The sequence below is a fragment of the Nycticebus coucang genome, chromosome 19 (genome assembly GCF_027406575.1).
Source record: "Nycticebus coucang isolate mNycCou1 chromosome 19, mNycCou1.pri, whole genome shotgun sequence".
Classification (NCBI taxonomy): Eukaryota; Metazoa; Chordata; class Mammalia; order Primates; family Lorisidae; genus Nycticebus; species Nycticebus coucang.
This window is the reverse complement of record NC_069798.1, coordinates 29,596,802-29,615,690: the sequence shown is the minus strand read 5'-3', so window position 1 is coordinate 29,615,690 and position 18,889 is coordinate 29,596,802. Positions and strand designations below refer to the sequence as shown.

The window sequence follows — 18,889 nt, the reverse complement described above, 5'->3', positions numbered from 1 at the left end:
TTTGAGGGGATGGAGAAGGGACTTTAGTTAGAGGTGACTCTGCCATCAGGGCAGACTTCCTGTGTGATAAGGAGGGAGTACTCTTTCCTGGAGTTGGGGATGGGAAGGCTGGAGACTCACAAGGAAAGAGCTCTGCCTCCTTGGTACTCAGGAGACTACAGGATGGCTGGGATTTGGCAGAGGGATGGGCTAGTGTGGGGAGGGACTGTGTGGCTTAACCAGGGTCCCCAGACAGCCAGGAACCAAAATGAGCCTGCTCCCTTAGGGCTGGGCAGCAGAGCATGGGTGCCTCATTCATTCACCCTTCTGGCTCTGAACTGAAGCCACAGCTCTTGCAAAGCAGTGTGTTTATTGGCCATTTTGCCAGTAATCTGTGCACAGGTGAAGGGGTGGAGAGGCAAGAGAAAGCGTGAGAACTCCAGGTAGCACCGTCTTTCTCCCAGAAAGAGGATGACCCAAGAGCTTAGCTTGTTTCAGACCTCCTGGGTGTGAACCCTGGCTGTGCTAGTGACAGGGCATGAATTCTTAGCAAAGATGCTTCTCTGTACCTCAGTTTCCTTAACTGCATAGTGGGAATAATAAAATACCTGCTATACCTAAAAAGTGCTCATCTCTGTGTCTGGATCATAGCAACCTTTGGATAAATAAGAACCATTGTGATTCTTACTATTGATGCCACCTCCTAGAGTGAGGGGGTCAGAGCCGCAGTCACGAGCAAGGCACCACGGGCCCTGGGAGGGAATTGGTGATAACTGGGCTGAGGGTGGTGCTGGCTGAGGGTGGCAGAGGTTCTGTGATGTAATGTGATGTGGGAATTAGGTCCTGAAGGATCTTGTCATGTAGGGACTGGGTGACAAGGAGACTGGGTGAGCCTGGGAGTCTGGTTGGGCCAAAGAAGTACCCATGGGTGCTATGAGTTAGAAGGCTAGACTGAACCAAGAAAGGACATGGAAGGCAGTGTGATGGGTACAGGTGAAGAGAATGGACCCAGGGCTTAAGGCCCATGCCCAACTTCCAGAAGTCAGACGTGGGGGGTCCAGGCCTTGTGTGTTGGAGGAGGCGCTTGGCTCAGGAAGATGGGTAAAAAGGAGGCAGGTATATGTGTACATGTGTGTCTTTGCCACTCCCTCCTACCACATCCCTTTCACACTCCCTGCTTATGCACAGGATGTCCCATGACCTGGGAAATCTGCCCTTTCCCTCTCCGACCAGGCAGAGGATCCTTCACGGTCCAACTCAAGCTTTTTAGATCCCTCTTGGCCACCTATCCCATAGGGCTCATCACTTCAGACACCATGACCAATGCCCACTGCTCTCTGCACACACAGGACATACTCACTTCCTTCCATCCAAGGATTCCAGGGGTCAGCACCCCATGCTCTGCCCCATCACCACACCAGACCCCTAGTCATCCCACCCCAGTACTTGCTGAGCTTCTGGGTTCATTTGTTCATGGCAACAAATCTTTCTTGAACATCTACCTCTCCACTTGGGTAGAGTGGTGGTGATGGGGCCCTTTAGGCACTTGGCATGTGGCAGCAAATGGAACAGATGTGACGCCTCACTCACTGAGAAGGGGTGGGGAACAGTGGAGAGTGGGGAGCCTTGCAGGCCCTGTGGGGTCTCAGTAGGGGTGAGACGGGGTCTACCCTGGATTTACTGCCCCTTCTGGCTGCCCTGTGGAGAGTGTGGATGGGCATCAGTACTGGGAGACAGTGAGGAGGTGACTGTCATGCCTGGGCGGCTCCAACCACGGAGGAAAGGAGGAGGAATGTCTGGAAGGCAGAGCTGGTTGAAGGAAGGCAAGTGGGGGATTGGAGGGACTCCAGCCTCCTGCTGCTCTCAAAAATTGTGCAGATGCACCTTCAAATGAATCAGTTTGATTCCTGGTTGGCCCTTAGGACACATGGATGCTTGACTGGTCTGGATTGGGAGCATTTATGGAAGTAGCATATAGAGAAGATCAGTGTAGCTTTGGGGGACCTGTCTCTTATTTTAGCTCAATCCAGATATACATCTTGAGGAGGCTGGGGAGCACCTCAGTGGTCCTTGAAATTCAGTTGGCTTCTCGGATTGGTCTGGGCTAGCAGAGCTTTGCTCAGTCAATGTACCTGGGGGTCCTCTCTGCACCCCCAGGGTGGGGTGGCCATTGACATTGCCAGCTGGCATCCTATGGGTGGGCAGCAGTGATGGCTATAACAGTCACAATAACCAGCGATTATTGAGCACTTGCCCTGAGCCAGGTGCTGTACTGAAAACCTCAGGCATTTCAACTCAGGTAATCCTCACACAGACCCTTTAAGGGAGGATCTATGCCTTGCCTAAGGTTATAAAGGATTTGTCAAACAGCCTCACCCAACCAGCCCTCCTGTCTCTTCCTACTGAAATTCTCCCTGATCCACAGGTGAAGTTGGAGAGAAGGAACATGTCCTTCACCCTTAGACTCACTGCCTGAGCCATAGGGTACCAAGGTCATCTCCAGGGAAAAGAGATAATTTGGGGATCCTGGAGGCACCCTCAGCAGGGGTGGGGGGTAGGGGTGGAAAGGAACCCTAATTCTCCAGTAGGCAAAAGACCCGCTAAGGGCTCTAGGCTCTGCTCTGGCAGTTGTGGGGCAGATTCCTAGGAGCATCTGGTTTCTGGGCTCTTGCCTGGGCCCTACTCCCAGGACCAAAGGCTCTATTGTTGTGAATGTGCAGCATTTCCTATCCACCCCCAAGCTGTTGCCCTTGAATGTCCAGATCTACCATCAGCATCTTCCACCCTACCCCCAGCCACAGACCTTGCAATTCTGGATTCCCCAGCCTGGCCTTGGCCCCAGAGTTCTCCCCAGTCAGAAGCCCCATAACCCTCCCTCAGCAGCAGGAGGGAAGAGAATAGTAAAAGTCTATTGTGGTAATAAAAGGCATTAACCATCTGAACAGTCGCCTGAAGTGCCCCTGCAGCGGTCTATCCTTAAGCAAGAAATATTGTTTAATGCCGATGGTAATGAGCGAATCAAATTTTGAAAATTAAACCGGAATTTGAGCATTAGCACCCGGACGCTGGCATTTGGCAAGTCAAGTGGCACTCTGCTATCACCAGCCTCCTGGTCAGAGGCCCACTCAGCCTGCATGGCCAGCACGATGCTCCTTGTGACACAGGTGGGGCAGTGGTTAAGGCACAGCCTGTCCTAATCCTAAACTGCTGCTAAAGGGGCATTACTTCTCTGATTTGGGGTCTCTCCTTTTAAAATGCAGATCTTTCCAGCCTGAGTTCCTGTCTCCCCTGACACCCTGAAGCGAAAGGTCTCTTATTTCCTTTCATGAGGAGTGGGGGATGTGAAGAAGCAGGTGATTCTGGCAACAAGACTCCACTGGCTTTTTGTAGTTTTTTGTAGGTTGTGGAATCAAAGCTCAGCATTAGATTGGGACTGTGGGAAAATAAAAATGATTCCTGAGACCAGAGGAATGGGACATATATGTGTGTGTGTGTGTGTGTGTGTGTGTGTGTGTGCGCGCGTGTGTAGAGGATGGAGAGCAGACAGGAGGCAGATAGAAAAACAAAGATAAGGTTTCTAAGGGTCCTGTTCTTACAAGCCTTGCCACAGTTAGGGAGCACTTGGGGAAAGGTGAAAAGGGCAGCCAAGGGGGGCCCTCTACCTCTATGTTTTTGCTCAAATTTTGGTGTGGGCTTAGAGCCCCACATCTGTCTCCCGCACATCAGAACTCCAGTCCCCCTCCTCCTGGAAGCCTTCAGGGTGTAGCCTGTCCCACTTCCCCACCTGGCTTTTCCAGCTGGCAGCCTACAGCTATGATGCAGCCACCAGGCCTATCTGTTCTCTCTCACACAGGGGGCTCCATGGCAGAGGCTCTGGGGAACATGGACCAAATATTTGGGATTCTCCAGGGGTCTCAGAGCCATGCACAACCCGCAACCCATTGAAAGAGGAAACCCAGAAGGGCTCCCAAAACTCATCTCAGATCCTCTGTGTAGCCAAGTCCCAGGCATGTAGTAAGTACTTAATGAATGCTTGCTGAAGGGGCAACCAGAAGGTAGACCCAAAGTATGTCGAGTTCTCTGGCTCAGCCTCTCATAATATGGTTGTAAACACCTTCACCTGATATATAACTGGGTATTTCTCCCATCCACGCTATTATTGGCTACTCCCAGTCCCAGATTCTGGTGGAGGCGGGCTGGCAAGGGTACCCTACCCACTCTCCCATGATTGGATACTGAGCACAAAGTGCTGAGCTCCCTTGCTGGGTCAAGGCAAAGCTCAGACAAGCACCCACCTTCTGTTGCTCAGACGTTCTGAGGAGTCACAGTCCTGTATCCCAAAACCCCAAGGGCTTCCTCAAAGTGCAGACACAGGCACATTTTAAAAGCACAGAGAGCAGCAGCAGCAAGGGCTATGGGATCAACAAGTCAGGAAAAGCTCAAGAGGCTGAGTTCAGTCAAGACCCCAGCTATGGGCCTACTGTGGACCTCGGAGTTCCATCTCTGCCCCAATCTTCATCTGGAAGAACTTGGGACCCTCAGGGTTACCTGGGGCCCTTCCTAGCTCTGCCACTCTGTGGCCTTGTTCTCCCACCGGAAGACACGCCAGTCCACTGTGTGACAACCCTGCTGGCCCTTGTCATGTTTGGAGACTTGTTTAGTGTGGATAGCCTATCTCCCCATCCAGATGTCTGCTCCAGTGAGTGGCATCGCCTCTCTCATTCACTGCTGTAGAAGCAATGCTTGAGCAGAGAACAGGCTTTGAGTGATTGCAAGAACTTGCTCTGCCCCTGGACCAGGAGGAGCTCATGTGAAGACCCAAGGATGGGGGGATACAGGGTTATCTGCACTTCCTCCAGGTCTCTGCTATGGCCTGTGCCACCTGACACCAAAGTTTGCCTGTGCACCAGGCTTAGCCCTGGGAGTGGGAAGGTGGGCACAACATGATGCCCTGACCTGGGTTCCCAGTACCAGCCTCACAGCAGTGATGGCCCTCCAAACCAAATCAGGGCTGAGCAAACCAAGGGAAAACTGCCATTTCCTCTTTGTCTTGCATAGAGAAACCCAAGTAGTAGCCATCACCATTGCTGTTTCTCTTGCCAGGCACTGTCTCTGTAGCAGCTCTTGAAATCATAACCACCACCATGAGAGGAGGCATAAATATACCCATTTTATAGACCTACAAAACTGAGGTATGAAGCAGGAGAGCTGGGTATGAGCCAGTAGGCCTGGCCCAGAACAGATCTACCTGCAAACTCAGAGTCCCTCCAGCCCCTGGTCTGAACGACAAGCCTAAGACTCACCCACACAGTAACCACACTCCCCTGAGTGTGAAGGAAATACAAACTGAACATAGTTGAGGATCCGAGAAAAAAACATTGAGTTGAGTGGGGTCCATCTCAGGCTATCTGGAGAAAGCAAGTTTGGAGCTAGGAAGTTTCTTTGGTTTCTTACGGTCTTCCAGAAAGGTAAGACCAGCTGTAATTTCCCTGCGCAGGAAGTGGGGAGCCTGGGCTCCCTAAACATTTAGAAAGGCCCTTGGCGGCACCTGTGGCTCAAGAAGTAGGGCTCTAGCCTCTTATACCGGAGGTGACAGGTTCAAACCTGGTCCTGCCAAAAACTAGAAAGGCCCCCAAATCTACCACTGAGAACTGTTGAGTGAAAGGAGTTTGCAGGGAAGGGGGAGAAGGAATCGGCAAAAAAAAAAAAATCTGGTAAAAGGGAAGTGGCTGGATAGAAAGGCATGTGTGGATGAATTTTAATGCAATCAGAAAGCTGTCATAATGATAATAAAGGATGCATTCAGATGTCAGGAGAGGCAGTGTCTGGAAAAAAGTTTCAATTACTCCATTAAAGGAGTAAAGCTCCCATTTACTTCAAGTAAATTGTTGTTGTCCCCAGGAGTCAAACAAAAGAACTCCCCTATCATTCTCTGGGTCTCTGTCCTCTTTCCACTCATTCCTCTTCTTCTCCCTGCTCTTTGTTTCCAATTCTTTTTCCTGTATCTAGTGCCATTTGCATTCTTTATTTGTTAGAGAAGTCACAAGCCCCACTGGGAAATAAGGGGAAGGAATATGACCCCAGCTCTCATCAACAGGAGAGAAAGCCCACTGAAGTAAGCGCACATGAATTGTAGGACCCTTCTGCAGTCATTCACAAGCTGATATGGGTTCACCCTGAGCTCACAACCGAGTGGGGTCAGCAGGCCACTTGATACTCACCACAGGTGTGTGGGGCTGCAGAGGTACCTTCAGGAACAGCCCTGAAGTGCCAATGGCTGAATTTTGCAGCATGAACAAGTAGTAAGGGCCAGACCAAGGAGGGGTCATCCAGACAAAGGTAAACACATGTGTGATATGAAGGAGGTGTGCCCTGGGAATAGCAAGGGGCATGCATTCATTCCTTCCCATTCATTCCATAACTGTAGTGAGCGCCTACTAGGCACCAGGCCTGATGCTTCAGCAGGGAGGCCTGGTCTCTTTTCCCAGGGAGCATATGCAGAGGAGATGAACTAGACAGAAGCCAGCTACACCTGCAAAGCAGTAAATGATTATTCTTTGAAATTCCAGTTATAGGAATGGCACCTAAGACAGAATAAAGGAGAGGAGAACGAGGCATGTTGGTGAGGAGGCAATATATAACCTGAATCCTGCAAGAGAAAGGCTGAGCCTTGTCATAAGTGCTCCCCAGGCAGTGGGAACAGCATATGCAAAGGTGCATTGGCAGACTTGCCGGCGGTGACTGATTTGGACACCTAAGGAAGATACTATGTTAACAGTATCTAAGAGAAGGGTGGAAGGGGTCCCAGGGCTTCCCCAGGTGAGGGGCCAGAGCAGGGACTTTGCTCCTCAGCGTGCAGCCTGCCCTCTAGGCAGGAGGAGGCCGAGTCGCTGCAGTCCAGCTTCCGCTTGAAAGCCCCTGCTCCTCCCCTCTCCCTCGGACTTGGTGCTCCCGGTGGTCCTCTCCTGCCTACTCCCACCCACCCCACCCCACCCTTCTCTCTCTCTCTCTCGCTCTCTCTCTCACCCTGCCCGCCCTCTCCCCACCCCACCTCCCTCGGCTCCGAGCCCCGCCCCGCCTGCAGCCCCGCTCTTCCTCCCTCAACGTTGCCCTCCCCCTCCGCGGTGCCGGGCTACCCGCGGGCTCGGTCCCGCGCTGCCCGGCCCCTGACCCGGGTAAGCATCTCCTAATTTTGTTCCAGAAGATAGAAAACTCTTCGTGGGTATGCTCAACAAGCAACAGTCCGAGGACGACGTGCGCCGCCTCTTCGAGGCCTTCGGGAACATCGAAGAGTGCACCATCCTGCGCGGGCCAGACGGCAACAGCAAGGGTGCGAGGGGCGGGGCGGCCGCCGGCCTCAGCCGGGAGAGCCAGGGACGAGACAGTGGGGGGCTCGGCTGCCTTTATGTCCCTGGGGCCTGTCCAGGTCTTTCCGTCTCCGTCTCTGCGTTTCTTGGTGTGTCTCTGTGTGCCTCATCCATTCTGCGTTCATCTGGGATGAGCCCTCTCCCCTCGGCCCCTCCCTTGCCCTGCCTCTGAGTCCCAGCTCTCCCTCTGGCCTTCCGCGGGTTCTGGGGCGGTGGCTCAGCCTCTCCCGTCCCCCCCAGGGTGCGCCTTTGTGAAGTACTCCTCCCATGCGGAGGCGCAAGCCGCCATCAACGCTCTCCACGGCAGCCAGACGATGCCGGTGAGTGCGGCCTCTTGGGGTGGGAACAGGCACAGAGGCGAAACCACCACCCCACCAGCCCCTGCACTGCTGGGCACCGCCAGCCAAAAGCGGACGGCGCAGTCCATACTGTGCCAGACGCGTGCTGCTCTCATAGTCTCATGAGACAGGAAAGCATCCTTACCCTCATTTCTCAGACAAGGATGCTGAGGCCCAGAAATATTAAGGAACAGCCCGGACGTCACCCAGAGAGAACCCGCGGTGGGGTTAAGACCTCATACCTATGGGCCAGCACTCACCCACACCCATAGCACTCTACAGGGAGGGCAGGGTGGGGCCAGGCCAGGGGCAACGACAGCTGTGAGTGGAGACTCTGGGGCAAGTGAGTCTCACGAGCTGCCCCGGCTGCAGGGAGCCTCGTCCAGTCTGGTGGTCAAGTTTGCGGACACTGACAAGGAGCGCACGATGCGGCGAATGCAGCAGATGGCTGGCCAGATGGGCATGTTCAACCCCATGGCCATCCCATTCGGAGCCTACGGCGCATACGCTCAGGCAGTAAGTGGGGGCCTGGATGGGCAGTGGTACAGAGATCACTCTCCTGGGAGCCTCAGGGAGTATGGTTACCTAACTGGAAATACTGTTCCTGCCCTCGGAAATGAGAAAGAGCCAGGAGTTAACCCAGGGAGTGTAACTTCAGAAGGGGTTAAGAGAATGCTGGTCCAGTTAGGAGTGGCTGCTGGGAGGAGGTGGGTTGCCATCTTGTTTCTAAGGGGGGTAGCTAGGACCCTGAGCAGGACATCAAGCTGGGTTACCCAGAGTGTTCATGCACCCTGTTTCCAGGCAAATCAGTGTTGAACTCCAAGAAGCACAGAGGGGAAGAGGGAGGTTCAAGAGTTTGGTTGTCACCACCCCACCCCCACCCACGGATGAGTATCTTCAGGCCTCTGGTCATTCCTGGCAGGGGTCCTGTGGTACTCCTAATCTCTCCACACCCACGCTTCCTCTGCAGTTTCCCCAGGCCCTGCCTCAGGCCTCTGGCCCACCAATGTCTTTTTTCCAATTGGGGTCCACTCTGCCAGCATCTCACTGACCTGCCTCCAGACTTGTAACTATAACCCCTAGATGGGTGGCATTGAGGTAGGCCAGGGTTCCACTTCTGAAATTACAAGCTCACCTTATTTCCTCAGCAACATCCAGCTGTGGCTACTTTCAAAAGCCTCCCCTCTGTCCCTACTCACTTTTGTGATGACATTGGGGTGCCTGAGATTCTTTTCATGATTCTCCTGTCACTTCTACAGACTCCCATTAAAGCCAATTGGGAGTACAGGACAGTCTGTACTAAATTCATTCTATGGAGGCTCATCCAACTTGATTCCAGCATTTTGGGTGTCATAGCCTCTCATACAACAGGTTTGACCCAAGATGGATCAGCACCCATGCAGCTAGTCCCCTCCCCCACCCTCTACATCACTTTAGAATCCCAAAGATCCTACCATTACTTTTTTTAAAATTTTATTTAGATGTTACTTGTACATAATCTATAGTAAGATATACAAACAGATAAAAATTGTTTAACAGGTGGTTTTGCATCCTACTATTACTTTTTTTCTTTTTTTTTTTTCTACCATTACTTTTGAGTACAGTCCTCTCTCAGGTGGCAAATAGGTGGCCTCTATTGGTACTGAGAACCAGGGCAGGAATGGGGAAGCATTAGAACTCACTTGAGTGAGGCTGGGAGATGGTCTGGGGTCCCTGGGAACTCAAGGCCCAGGAGGTTAGTCTCCAGGAGCTGAGCTTCCTGTTGGGGAGGGATACCCTTCTGGAAGCACGTGATATTTTTTCCACTCTTTCTGCCCCAGCTGATGCAGCAGCAAGCAGCTCTCATGGCATCAGTTGCCCAGGGCGGCTACCTGAATCCCATGGCTGCCTTCGCTGCTGCCCAGATGCAGCAGATGGCGGCCCTCAACATGAATGGCCTGGCAGCTGCACCTATGACTCCAACCTCAGGTGAGCTATCAGTTACCAACAGAGAGCCTGGCCTGGTGGAAGAGCAGGTAGGCTCAAGCTGGGACCTAAATTTGGCTACCAATTGGCCATCCTGTGGCAAGAGCACATAATGTCAAGGCTCAGGCAGGACCTGTCTTCTGGCAGTTTGTATCAAAAATTAAATTTGAAAATCCTTGGGGACCCAAGAGAAGCTAAGATGTGATCCCCATCCAGTCCATGATATAATTTCATTGTGCTGAGAATTTCACTCAAGTTGCTTAGCCGTATCAGAAGATAATTCATCATAGGACAGGCATGGTGGCTCATGCCTATAATCCTAGCACTCTGGGAGGCTGAGGCAGGTGGACTGCCTGAGCTCACAGGTTCAAGACCAGCCTGAGCAAGAGTGAGACACTGTCTCTATGTCTCTAAAAATAGCTGGGCTTTGTGGCAGGCACCTGTAGTACCAGCTACTCAAGAGGCGGAGGCAAAGGATCACTTGAGGGTGCTGTGAGCTGTGACACCACGGCACTTTACCAAGGGCGACAAGTGAGACTCTGTCTCAAAAAAAAGAAAAAGAAAAAATTCATCTTGATCTGTATTAACAATAGATATCTAGAAAGAAATTGAAATGAAAATATCTCCCTTTGAGGTCTGGAAGAGAGGAGTCCTAGCCTTACTGTGGCCTTGTTTGGTCTCTGGCCAAGCACAGAAGGAATCCTCCTCTCCACCCCCACAGCCTGCCATTTCTCTTTAACCCAACCTGGACTCATTGGCTATTTCTAAGACAACTACAAAACAAGCCAGAGAGAATCACAAGAGTTATCAAGGGACAGCAGCTTGGAAATAACCCAGCTCACAAACATGTTTTGATTGGATTTTGGCTATTGTCCAGTCCAGTGATTCTCAACTGGTACACTTTTATCCCCCATCCCCAAAACATCTGGCAATGTCTGGATACACTTTTATCATAACAGGGAGTGGAGAATGCTACTGGCAACTACTGGGTAAAGGCCAAGGATGTTGCCATACATTCTGCAATGCACAGGAAAGCCACCACAACAAGAAATATCTGGCCCCAAATGACAATAGTGTCGACATTTAGAAATAGTAGTCTATTCCCAGAGGCTGGTCCAGTACCCTAGGCTCTCATTGTCAGCCCAGGTCGCAGCAGCAACCCTCTTGAAATCCAGGAACTATTCCTTTCCCAGATAACTGCCAAAAAGAGTGTGCCATCTCTGGGCCCAACTTAAACACTACCACATAGCTCTGATCCCCAACCTCAGGGATACTCAAGAGCCCATGTTGTGGGCTAGCCTCAGGTCCTCATTCTCGGAGAAGCCCCACTTCCTACATGAAGTGGAATTCCTGCTCCAGCTTCTGGGCCTTCAGTAAAATAACCATACCATTCACATCACATCTTGGGTTCCACACTGCTGGTATAGGGAGGGCATAGAGTATTGTATGTGATCCCAACTTTACCCTTCCCACCATGACCACCACACTGCTTCAACTGAAGGATGCCACAGGTATATTTTGTGTATGACATAGTGTTGAGTCTGGACTCTACAATCATCTCCTTACCTCAGTGTAAGGGAACATTGGAATTAATGTTAATTAATGTTCCATCTGAGCAGCAAGACTTCTTCCTGAGGAGACAGAGCAGCCCCTCAAGGACCAAACAAGGACCAGCCCATCCTTACTTAAGTGGAGTGAGCGAGAGCCACTGAAAAGGACTGAAGGAGGTCCAAATGTGGTTAAAGTTAAGGGCATTGAGGATAGTACATATGCTATAGGTCCAAGGATGAGCCCTCAGTTGTCCGAGACGCCATCAATGAAGTGGGTGGGGCTTGGGCTATGCCTTGAAAGATGGATACAACTGAGATGGGTGAATCCACCTTATACAGAGAGATAAGCCAAGGCCTTGTTCACAGAAGAATTGAGCTGGTGTGTAAGGTCCAAGTCTACCCACAGGCCCTTGAAGCCAGCGGTGTGGAGCACCACAGGTTGGCCTTCCTCATCTTTATTATGCTTACCTTCCCTCCTCCCTTGCCCTCTTTACCCCTGGAACCAGGTGGCAGCACCCCTCCAGGCATCCCTGCACCAGCTGTGCCTAGCATCCCATCCCCCATTGGGGTGAATGGCTTCACCGGCCTCCCCCCACAGGCCAATGGGCAACCTGCTGCGGAAGCTGTGTTCACCAATGGCATCCACCCCTACCCAGGTAAGCACATCTGGTAGCCCTTCTTTCCCCATATAGCACATTCCTCATCCATTTCATTCCTTCCCTTGCTGTTCTAACAGGAATGTGTGTTGCTCCTCTGTCCATTCCTTGGTGAAACCCCAAGTGTGATCAGGGAAGGCCAGCATCCTGCCCTCCTTCAGGGAGCCTATAGTGGGAAAGAAGAGACCAAAATCCTGCCATTTGGGAGGTGTCAGTCTGATCAGTGAGCGAGAACCCCATTCCAGGTAATCCCTCAGGAAAGAGACTAGGTACAATTATACACCACGTAGAGAGGCCAGTGACTGTAAATTAATTGAGTGTGAATTTGACCGAAAAGAAGGAAGGGAGTAGAAGCTAAAGGAACAGTCAGATATGGTTTCAAGTAGGAAAAGACCCTTTGGGGAAGGAAGTGGCGATATATTGACAGGCAGTCTAGCTGGTACCTACTAGTCCAGGCCTTTGGTGCCCGCAACAGGCTAGTCAGCACCTTGGACAGCAGATGAGAACGTTGGACAGCTCCTGGGTCTGCTTCTTTATGAAGTCTGGCACATAGGAAGATGTGGGAGGCCTGTCCCTGATTAACTTTGTTCTGCTCAAACTTAGCAGTTTTCACAGAATGAGCATGTGTGAAGTAGCTCCTTTATTGGGTCTGGATAATGGACTGATATTGGAACAGGGAACATGGCCCAAAGCCCTAGAGTAGACTACACAGAGGCAAGGCAATGGAGATTGCCATCCCTTTCCTGGATGGAAAAGAATGAGCTTACAGATTCCACCTAAGTATCAATCTGTGCTGGATAAATGGGAGGGACAAGATGGGGGCAAGATGTAGACCTATCCCCTGGGAGGTCAAATTTCTAGGCAGAAATGTACTGCAGGGGTCCTCAAACTGTGGCCCACAGGCCGCATGAGGCGGTGTGATTGTATTTTTTCCCATTTTGTTTTTTTACTTCAAAATAAGATATGTGCAGTATGCATAGGAATTTGTTCATAGTTTTTTTTTTTAATTGTAGTCCATCCTTCCAACGGTCTGAGGGACAGTGAACTGGCCCCCTGTTTAAAAAGTTTGAGGACCCCTGATACAGAATCTATGTAATCTATAGAATGAGAGCAATATGATTGATCAAGAATGAATCTTCTCAGACTCAAGATACCAAAGGATTCAAGTGAAGGGAGACTTCTGTAGGCTGAAGAAGTGCAAAAGAGCCTCTCTGAGGAAGAGACTAAGATGGAACTTTAATAGATGGGTAGAATTGAAGAGGTGAGGATAAACACAGAGCACACTTCTATGAAGGGGGCTGTCCTGCAGGATCAGAGGCAGGAGGGGTCCTGCCTGGTAGGGGCAAGGGGTGGTAAGGAGGTTTGCCCAATAGGGCAGAGGATGCCAGCCCAAGGTAGATGAGCAAGAAGGCAGAGCTGTGCTCCCACTCTGGATGCCCACCAGAATCCCCTGTGGGTCTCTATAAAACCACAAAAGCCCCAAAATTCTGATTTCAGTGTCTGGAGTGAGACCCAGACATCTGTAGTATATAAAAGCTCCCCCAGGTGCACAGTGCTAGGTCACTGTGCCAGAGGGAGAGAGGAGAATTTCCTAACTTTGAACTTGGAGTTGTCCTTGGTCTCATACCAGTGCTTACCCTGAAGCACACCCCTCATTTCACAGAGAAGTGACTAGGGAGATCTCAGGTGTGGGGTGGTAAGGGCCAGAGGTGTTAAGGATGAAGATTCTGGGCTAGGAGGGATAGCCGGGTGTGGTGGGGCAAGCAGGAAGTAGAAGAGATCCCCATCTCAGGCTCATGGACAGAGAGATGCCATCCCCAGAACATCTGGGTGGCTTCATTTCCACTCCCCCCTGCCCACCAGCTCATCTGGATCTCTGGATTCTGACAAACCTGTTCCTTCCCCACCCCCACCAGCATCTGTGAGCTGTTTCCCTCATGGAGTTTGGAAATGTTTCTTTCCCCCATTTGTAACAATCTGCCACATCTCATAAACAATTCCCTGCCAGAGCAGGAGGGAGGGATGGAGGGAAGGAAAGGAGAAAAGTAGTACATTAAAAAAATTAATTTACCATCTTTAAATGTGGAGTTTGGAGCCGCTGTAATGAGCGAGATCCTTCAATATGTTCACTCTTTGGCAGTTACTAATGAGGTCGTTAAGCAGAGAAGTAGAGAGGAGTCTCATAAATGCTTTTTTCCACTTCCTAGCCTCAGGTAGCTTTTCTCTTCCTCCCGGTTGTTTGTCAAGATTGTGGTGGATGCACATAGTGTGGCCTTTATTCTCGCATAACACCCTTGAAGGGACTGCTCTCACAGACATTAAAAACCATTCATTCATTCATGCCTTCAGCCACATTATTTGCCAAGCACTTACAGTGTTCCTGGCACGGTGCTGGGCCTGCCATGTATACTGTGCAGCTCATATTTTGTGTAAGGCACCACACTGTGTGCCTAGAGGAAAGGGCACTCTTTCCTGATTTGCATACAGGAACTACATGAGTGAGCACTAGGAAGTCCAAGAGGACAAGGCAGATGTGGCTCTTCAGAGAGCTTAGATGCTGGCAGAGGACAATAACAGAGGGAGCTAGAGGGAGGAGAAGACCACCTGTCAGGCACATCACACTGGAGCTCTTGGCTCCAGTCTCCACCATCGCAGAAGTAGAGGGACGGGGTATTGGACTGGGTCAGTCTGGGCAGCCCATCTTCCACTGCTCTTCTCTGAGCAGAACCCCTGTGGGCCCAGCTCCCCTGCTGTGCACTATTCCCTAAGGGTGTGAAACCTGCCATCCCGCCGCAGGCTTTTCCCTGGGCTCCCCTGAGGTCTGAGCGCTCTTTTTCTAATAGAATTTTACTGAGAGACTCAGGGACAGGAGCTCCGAGGAAAGTTTGGAGATTCTCCCTAGTCTGAAGGCCCCAGAGGCCGGCACAGCCAGTTATCTTGGCTGGCCTGCGTTTACAAGCAGATAAGCCTGGATAGTTTTCTTCCCGCCACCCTGTGATAGCCTGTTTGCCCCAGACATACTGGTAGAGCAGGTGCTGGAGCCTCCCTCTGGGTGGCACCTGTCTCTACCACCTCCCTTGTCCTTCAAGTCCAGTCCACTCCCGTGTAAGTCACCACTGGCCTTGGTCACTAAAGGCAGTGCCCAGTGTTGATTCACACTTCAGGTATTTGTCCACAGCTCCTGCAAAGACAGCAAAGGCAACAGAAGGGAACTAAGCTTTTCCCCCAGTCCAGCTTCCCTGAGGTTTCTCGTCAAAGTATCAGCAGTTCACAGGACCTATCCTCACACTGGGTGGGAGACATCCTAGAGTCAAAGTATGGGAAAGAAATCCTGAAGGCCCTGACAAGAGTACAACCACTTGGGGGAAACAGCTAGTGGGAAGGAGCAGGCCAGAAACCAAACTACATGATCACAGCAAACCCTCCACACACACACCCGGAATCCTTCAGGGCCAGTGCTCCTGGGAAACCACAGAATAGTAACTTCTACTCTGGCCCCAGCTGGCAGCCAGTTAAAGGAATAACTCCTAGATTTTCCCTGAGTGCATAAATTAGTCCCTGTGCAGAAGGGATGATACCTCTGGGAACCCACCTCCCACACTGAACCCTATGGACAAGGGGTAATAAAAGCCTCTTGAAACTGTGTGAAAGCTGAGCTGACTCCTGGTCAGACTCCACTCTGCTCTTTCTCTCTCCTCTCTCTGCTAATAAAGCCTTTCCAATTCCTGGACTGGCCTCCTCTCCTTTTTATGGACCCTTCCCCCCTGACTCTACTCCTGATCCCTTCAACAAGGTCAGAGGTGTGAGGAAGGGCCTTCTGGTTTCTTAGTCTCTGTGGGCAGCACCCCTCTCCCAGCCCATTGGGCAGACTTCATTTGTGTGGCCAGTCCCTGCTGAGAGCACCTAGCCCAGAGACTTGGAGTGGAAGGCCTCCGTGCTGTGTGCAGATTCCCCAAATATGAGAGAGGGATGCCTCTATTTGAGCAGGTGTGGGTGCCCAGGAGGACAGAGTAGCTATGTGAGCCCTCTGTGGCTTTTCTTTTACCCAGCTGGGGTCAGCTAAGCTTTCCCTTCACTGCTCCCACCTTCTGCTGATGATCAGTGAGGATGAGCATACCCTCTTGATGGCCTCCAGCCCCCTCTCGTGCTTTCCCCACAGCCCTTATCTAGGACAAGGTCCCTGTATGGCCCCCACCAAGCCCTTCCAGACTGAGCCTTCCTCCAGCATCTCCTCCCCAGCCCTCAGTCTTCCATAAGAACTGCCCACCTCACCCCACCCCAGGCCAGCTGCAGCCTGCACCTATCCCTAGCCAGTGGTGGCAACTTTCTACTATACTAAGAACCCTGGGATAGGGAGGGTATCCCAAGAGAGCCCAGGCACTTAGGGTCCCAGTCTCAGCCTGCCCCAGGGTAGACCCTGCAGTGGCCAGGAAGGGTGGTGCAGCCACAGCATTATTCCCTGGACATGCTGGGGGGGAGGGGACAAGTTTTGTGGGCACCTCTGACCTCTGTCCCCTTGGCCCCCTGCAGCGCAGAGCCCCACCGCCGCGGACCCCCTGCAGCAGGCCTACGCTGGAGTGCAGCAGTATGCAGGTCGTTAGTATCCACGCGTCGCCTCGGCTTTTAACCCCAGCCACGTTCATCTCTCCACACCTGTGACATCAGTGTTTCTCCCCATCCCAGCCTTGGGCCCAGCACTGCACAGGACGGAGAGAGGGAATGGCAGTGAACCTCATGGAAGGAGGGAGGGCGGGACAGGCATAGACCCTCCAGGATGCCTCCCTAGCAGTGTGCCCTCTAAGTAGTGGGTGGGCAGGACTCTGGATGAGCTGGTAAGCCAGGCTGAAGCCTTGCTCTTGCCGACCAGTTACCAATCTTTGAGGCCAGACTTCCCTTCGCTGTCCTGTGGTGCTGTCAGAGCTGATTTGCCCAGAACTACCAAGCCACATAGGAGCACTGGGAGTGAGGCTAGACCTGGGGTGCTGCCTGCAGCAGTGCATGGTCACTGGCCCAGGAAGCATAGATGCCGGGATTGAGGGAAGGAGACCCCTGGAAGAGAAACACTTTCCACTCCCCTCCCCCATACACAGGCAGCAAGATATGGCTCCAATAGGTGTGACAAAAGGAGAGGTGAGAAGAGAGCCCTGAGTCAGCAGGAGGCCCCTGGGTCACTGAGCCACCCTCTTTGCTGTGGTTAGGGTCTCTCTTTGCTAACTCCCCTGAGAATGACGGGGCTGCCTGGCAAAGTGGGGACTCAGGTGAAACTGGCCTGGCACATCTAGAGCCCAGAGGGTTTCTTACCTCTCTGAGCCCAGGCCTTGCTGCTCTGGGAGCCCGTCCAGGCTAAGGAGGGAGCTGGCCATCCTGTCCCACCTCAGACCTCTTCTAATTGAGTATAAAACATCAGGTTTGTCTAACTCAGTCCTCTGCCCTGGGGTCTACCCCAAGCAGGCTCCCCAGAAGCCAAGTCCACAGCTAGGGTGGCTCCCTACCTCCCACCCAGCACCCTCTGACCGGGAGTAGGAGTGTGTCCGTCAGAGTCAGCTGTGACTCCGAGAAGTAGGAAAACCTTTCCATGGTTGTCCAGGGCATTTGATAGTTTTGATTATCCATGAGTGTGTTTTATTCACACATGTGGTTTGTTCACTGGTTCAAATTAAACTTGCCTCCTCCCCAACACGTACATACACATGTACACACACATTCTCTCTCTCTTACACACACACATGCATTTTCCTCCTTCCCTAATCTAAGAACTGAAAGCTGGTTTTGTGGAAGTGTCTGAGCAGCAGTGCCCTTTTGGGCTGGACTGCTTTCACTGCCCACACTGAAAACTCTTTCTCTCTTCCTGCCTCTCTGCACCCTGCTGCCGGCTCCCACCCCTCCCTGGGCCCTCCAGCAGCTGCCTACCCTGCTGCCTATGGTCAGATAAGCCAAGCCTTCCCTCAGCCACCTCCGATGATCCCTCAGCAACAGAGAGAAGGTGAGTGCAGGCTGAGCTCCTGGGCCCCTCCCCACCCCTGCTCTCTCTCCAAAGCAGTGGCTCAGCTGGGCCTTGGGCTAAGGTGTGCATTGAAAAGGGGGCCACATTCTGTGCTGTATTGACGTGGGTGAGGGAGACAGTGGAGTTACAAGGCACAGTGATGGGGGACCCTGGGGCAAACATGGAGGTGCACTTCTCAAGGGTAGCAGTGTACTCCAGAGTGGTGCTCAGCCCAAGGGCAGGGGACTGGACAGAAAGCCCTGAGGGCTGGCAGGCCCCATACAAGGCACCTTTCCCATTCCCTTCCCTCATTTGCCACTCATCTGACTCAGAACTCACATATTGATATCTTAGTCTATTAAAAAAAAAAAAAAAAACCCAGAATGGTCAGGGTTGTGTTTCTTCTTTAGCAAACCCTTAAACAGAACCTTGCATAGGTAGGGTTCTGCCTATAGAGGCCTTGTCCCTGCCCCAGGGAGTTGTGGAGTTACAGTGTTGAATGGAGGATTTGAGGCCTGTTCTTGGGGTCTTCATCTGAGGGCTCACTGCTGTGTTCCCAGGGAATTGGCTGGGAGATGAGACTCCAGCAGTGTGGTGGATGTGCCAGCTCTGCTAGGTATGCACACTGGGAAGGAATCGGGAGATAGCTTGAGGTTGTCTGGAAGGTGAGGCCCTAGAGGATGTGGGGCCCTAGAGGAAGAATTCCCTATAGGCAGGATTTGGCCAGTGAAGAGGGTGGGGAGAAGTAGGGGTAGCTACAGTGGGGTGATGCAGAAAGGAACCTAGTTCATCATGGGCAGGAGATGTCATGCCTTCTGGGTACCAGGAGAGACCCACAAGTTCCCAGGGTAGGACTCCATAGGCAGGATGAGGCAAAGAGACAGGAGTGCCCCAGTGCAGGCCTAGTGGGAGACAGGGGGCCTGAAAAGCCATACCCCCATTCGGTGGTTGTGGGCCCTGTGTGAACAGGGCTGGGCAGGCAGGTCAGTGAGCTCAGAACTCAGGAGAGACAGCAGGCTGCATCAACATGGCCACCTTCGGGGTTTCTATG

The 18,889-nt window shown here is 52.1% G+C and overlaps 1 protein-coding gene across 50 annotated transcripts in view; it reads left to right on the top strand.

The window, feature by feature from the left end:
* Positions 1 to 18,889, top strand: part of CELF4 (CUGBP Elav-like family member 4) — a 307,990-nt gene that overhangs the window by 268,884 nt on the left and 20,217 nt on the right. For 9 of the 50 annotated variants that reach the window (XM_053571509.1, XM_053571511.1, XM_053571503.1 and 6 more), the window contains exons 4-10: positions 7,181 to 7,309; positions 7,587 to 7,666; positions 8,057 to 8,200; positions 9,505 to 9,652; positions 11,706 to 11,855; positions 16,386 to 16,451; positions 17,755 to 17,838. In XM_053571509.1, coding sequence (XP_053427484.1) covers positions 7,181 to 7,309; positions 7,587 to 7,666; positions 8,057 to 8,200; positions 9,505 to 9,652; positions 11,706 to 11,855; positions 16,386 to 16,451; positions 17,755 to 17,838 — 801 coding nt within the window. The remainder of the gene's footprint in view (positions 1 to 7,180; positions 7,310 to 7,586; positions 7,667 to 8,056; positions 8,201 to 9,504; positions 9,653 to 11,705; positions 11,856 to 16,385; positions 16,452 to 17,754; positions 17,839 to 18,889) is intronic. The other 41 variants (XM_053571512.1, XM_053571505.1, XM_053571498.1 and 38 more) reach the window with 7 other exon arrangements.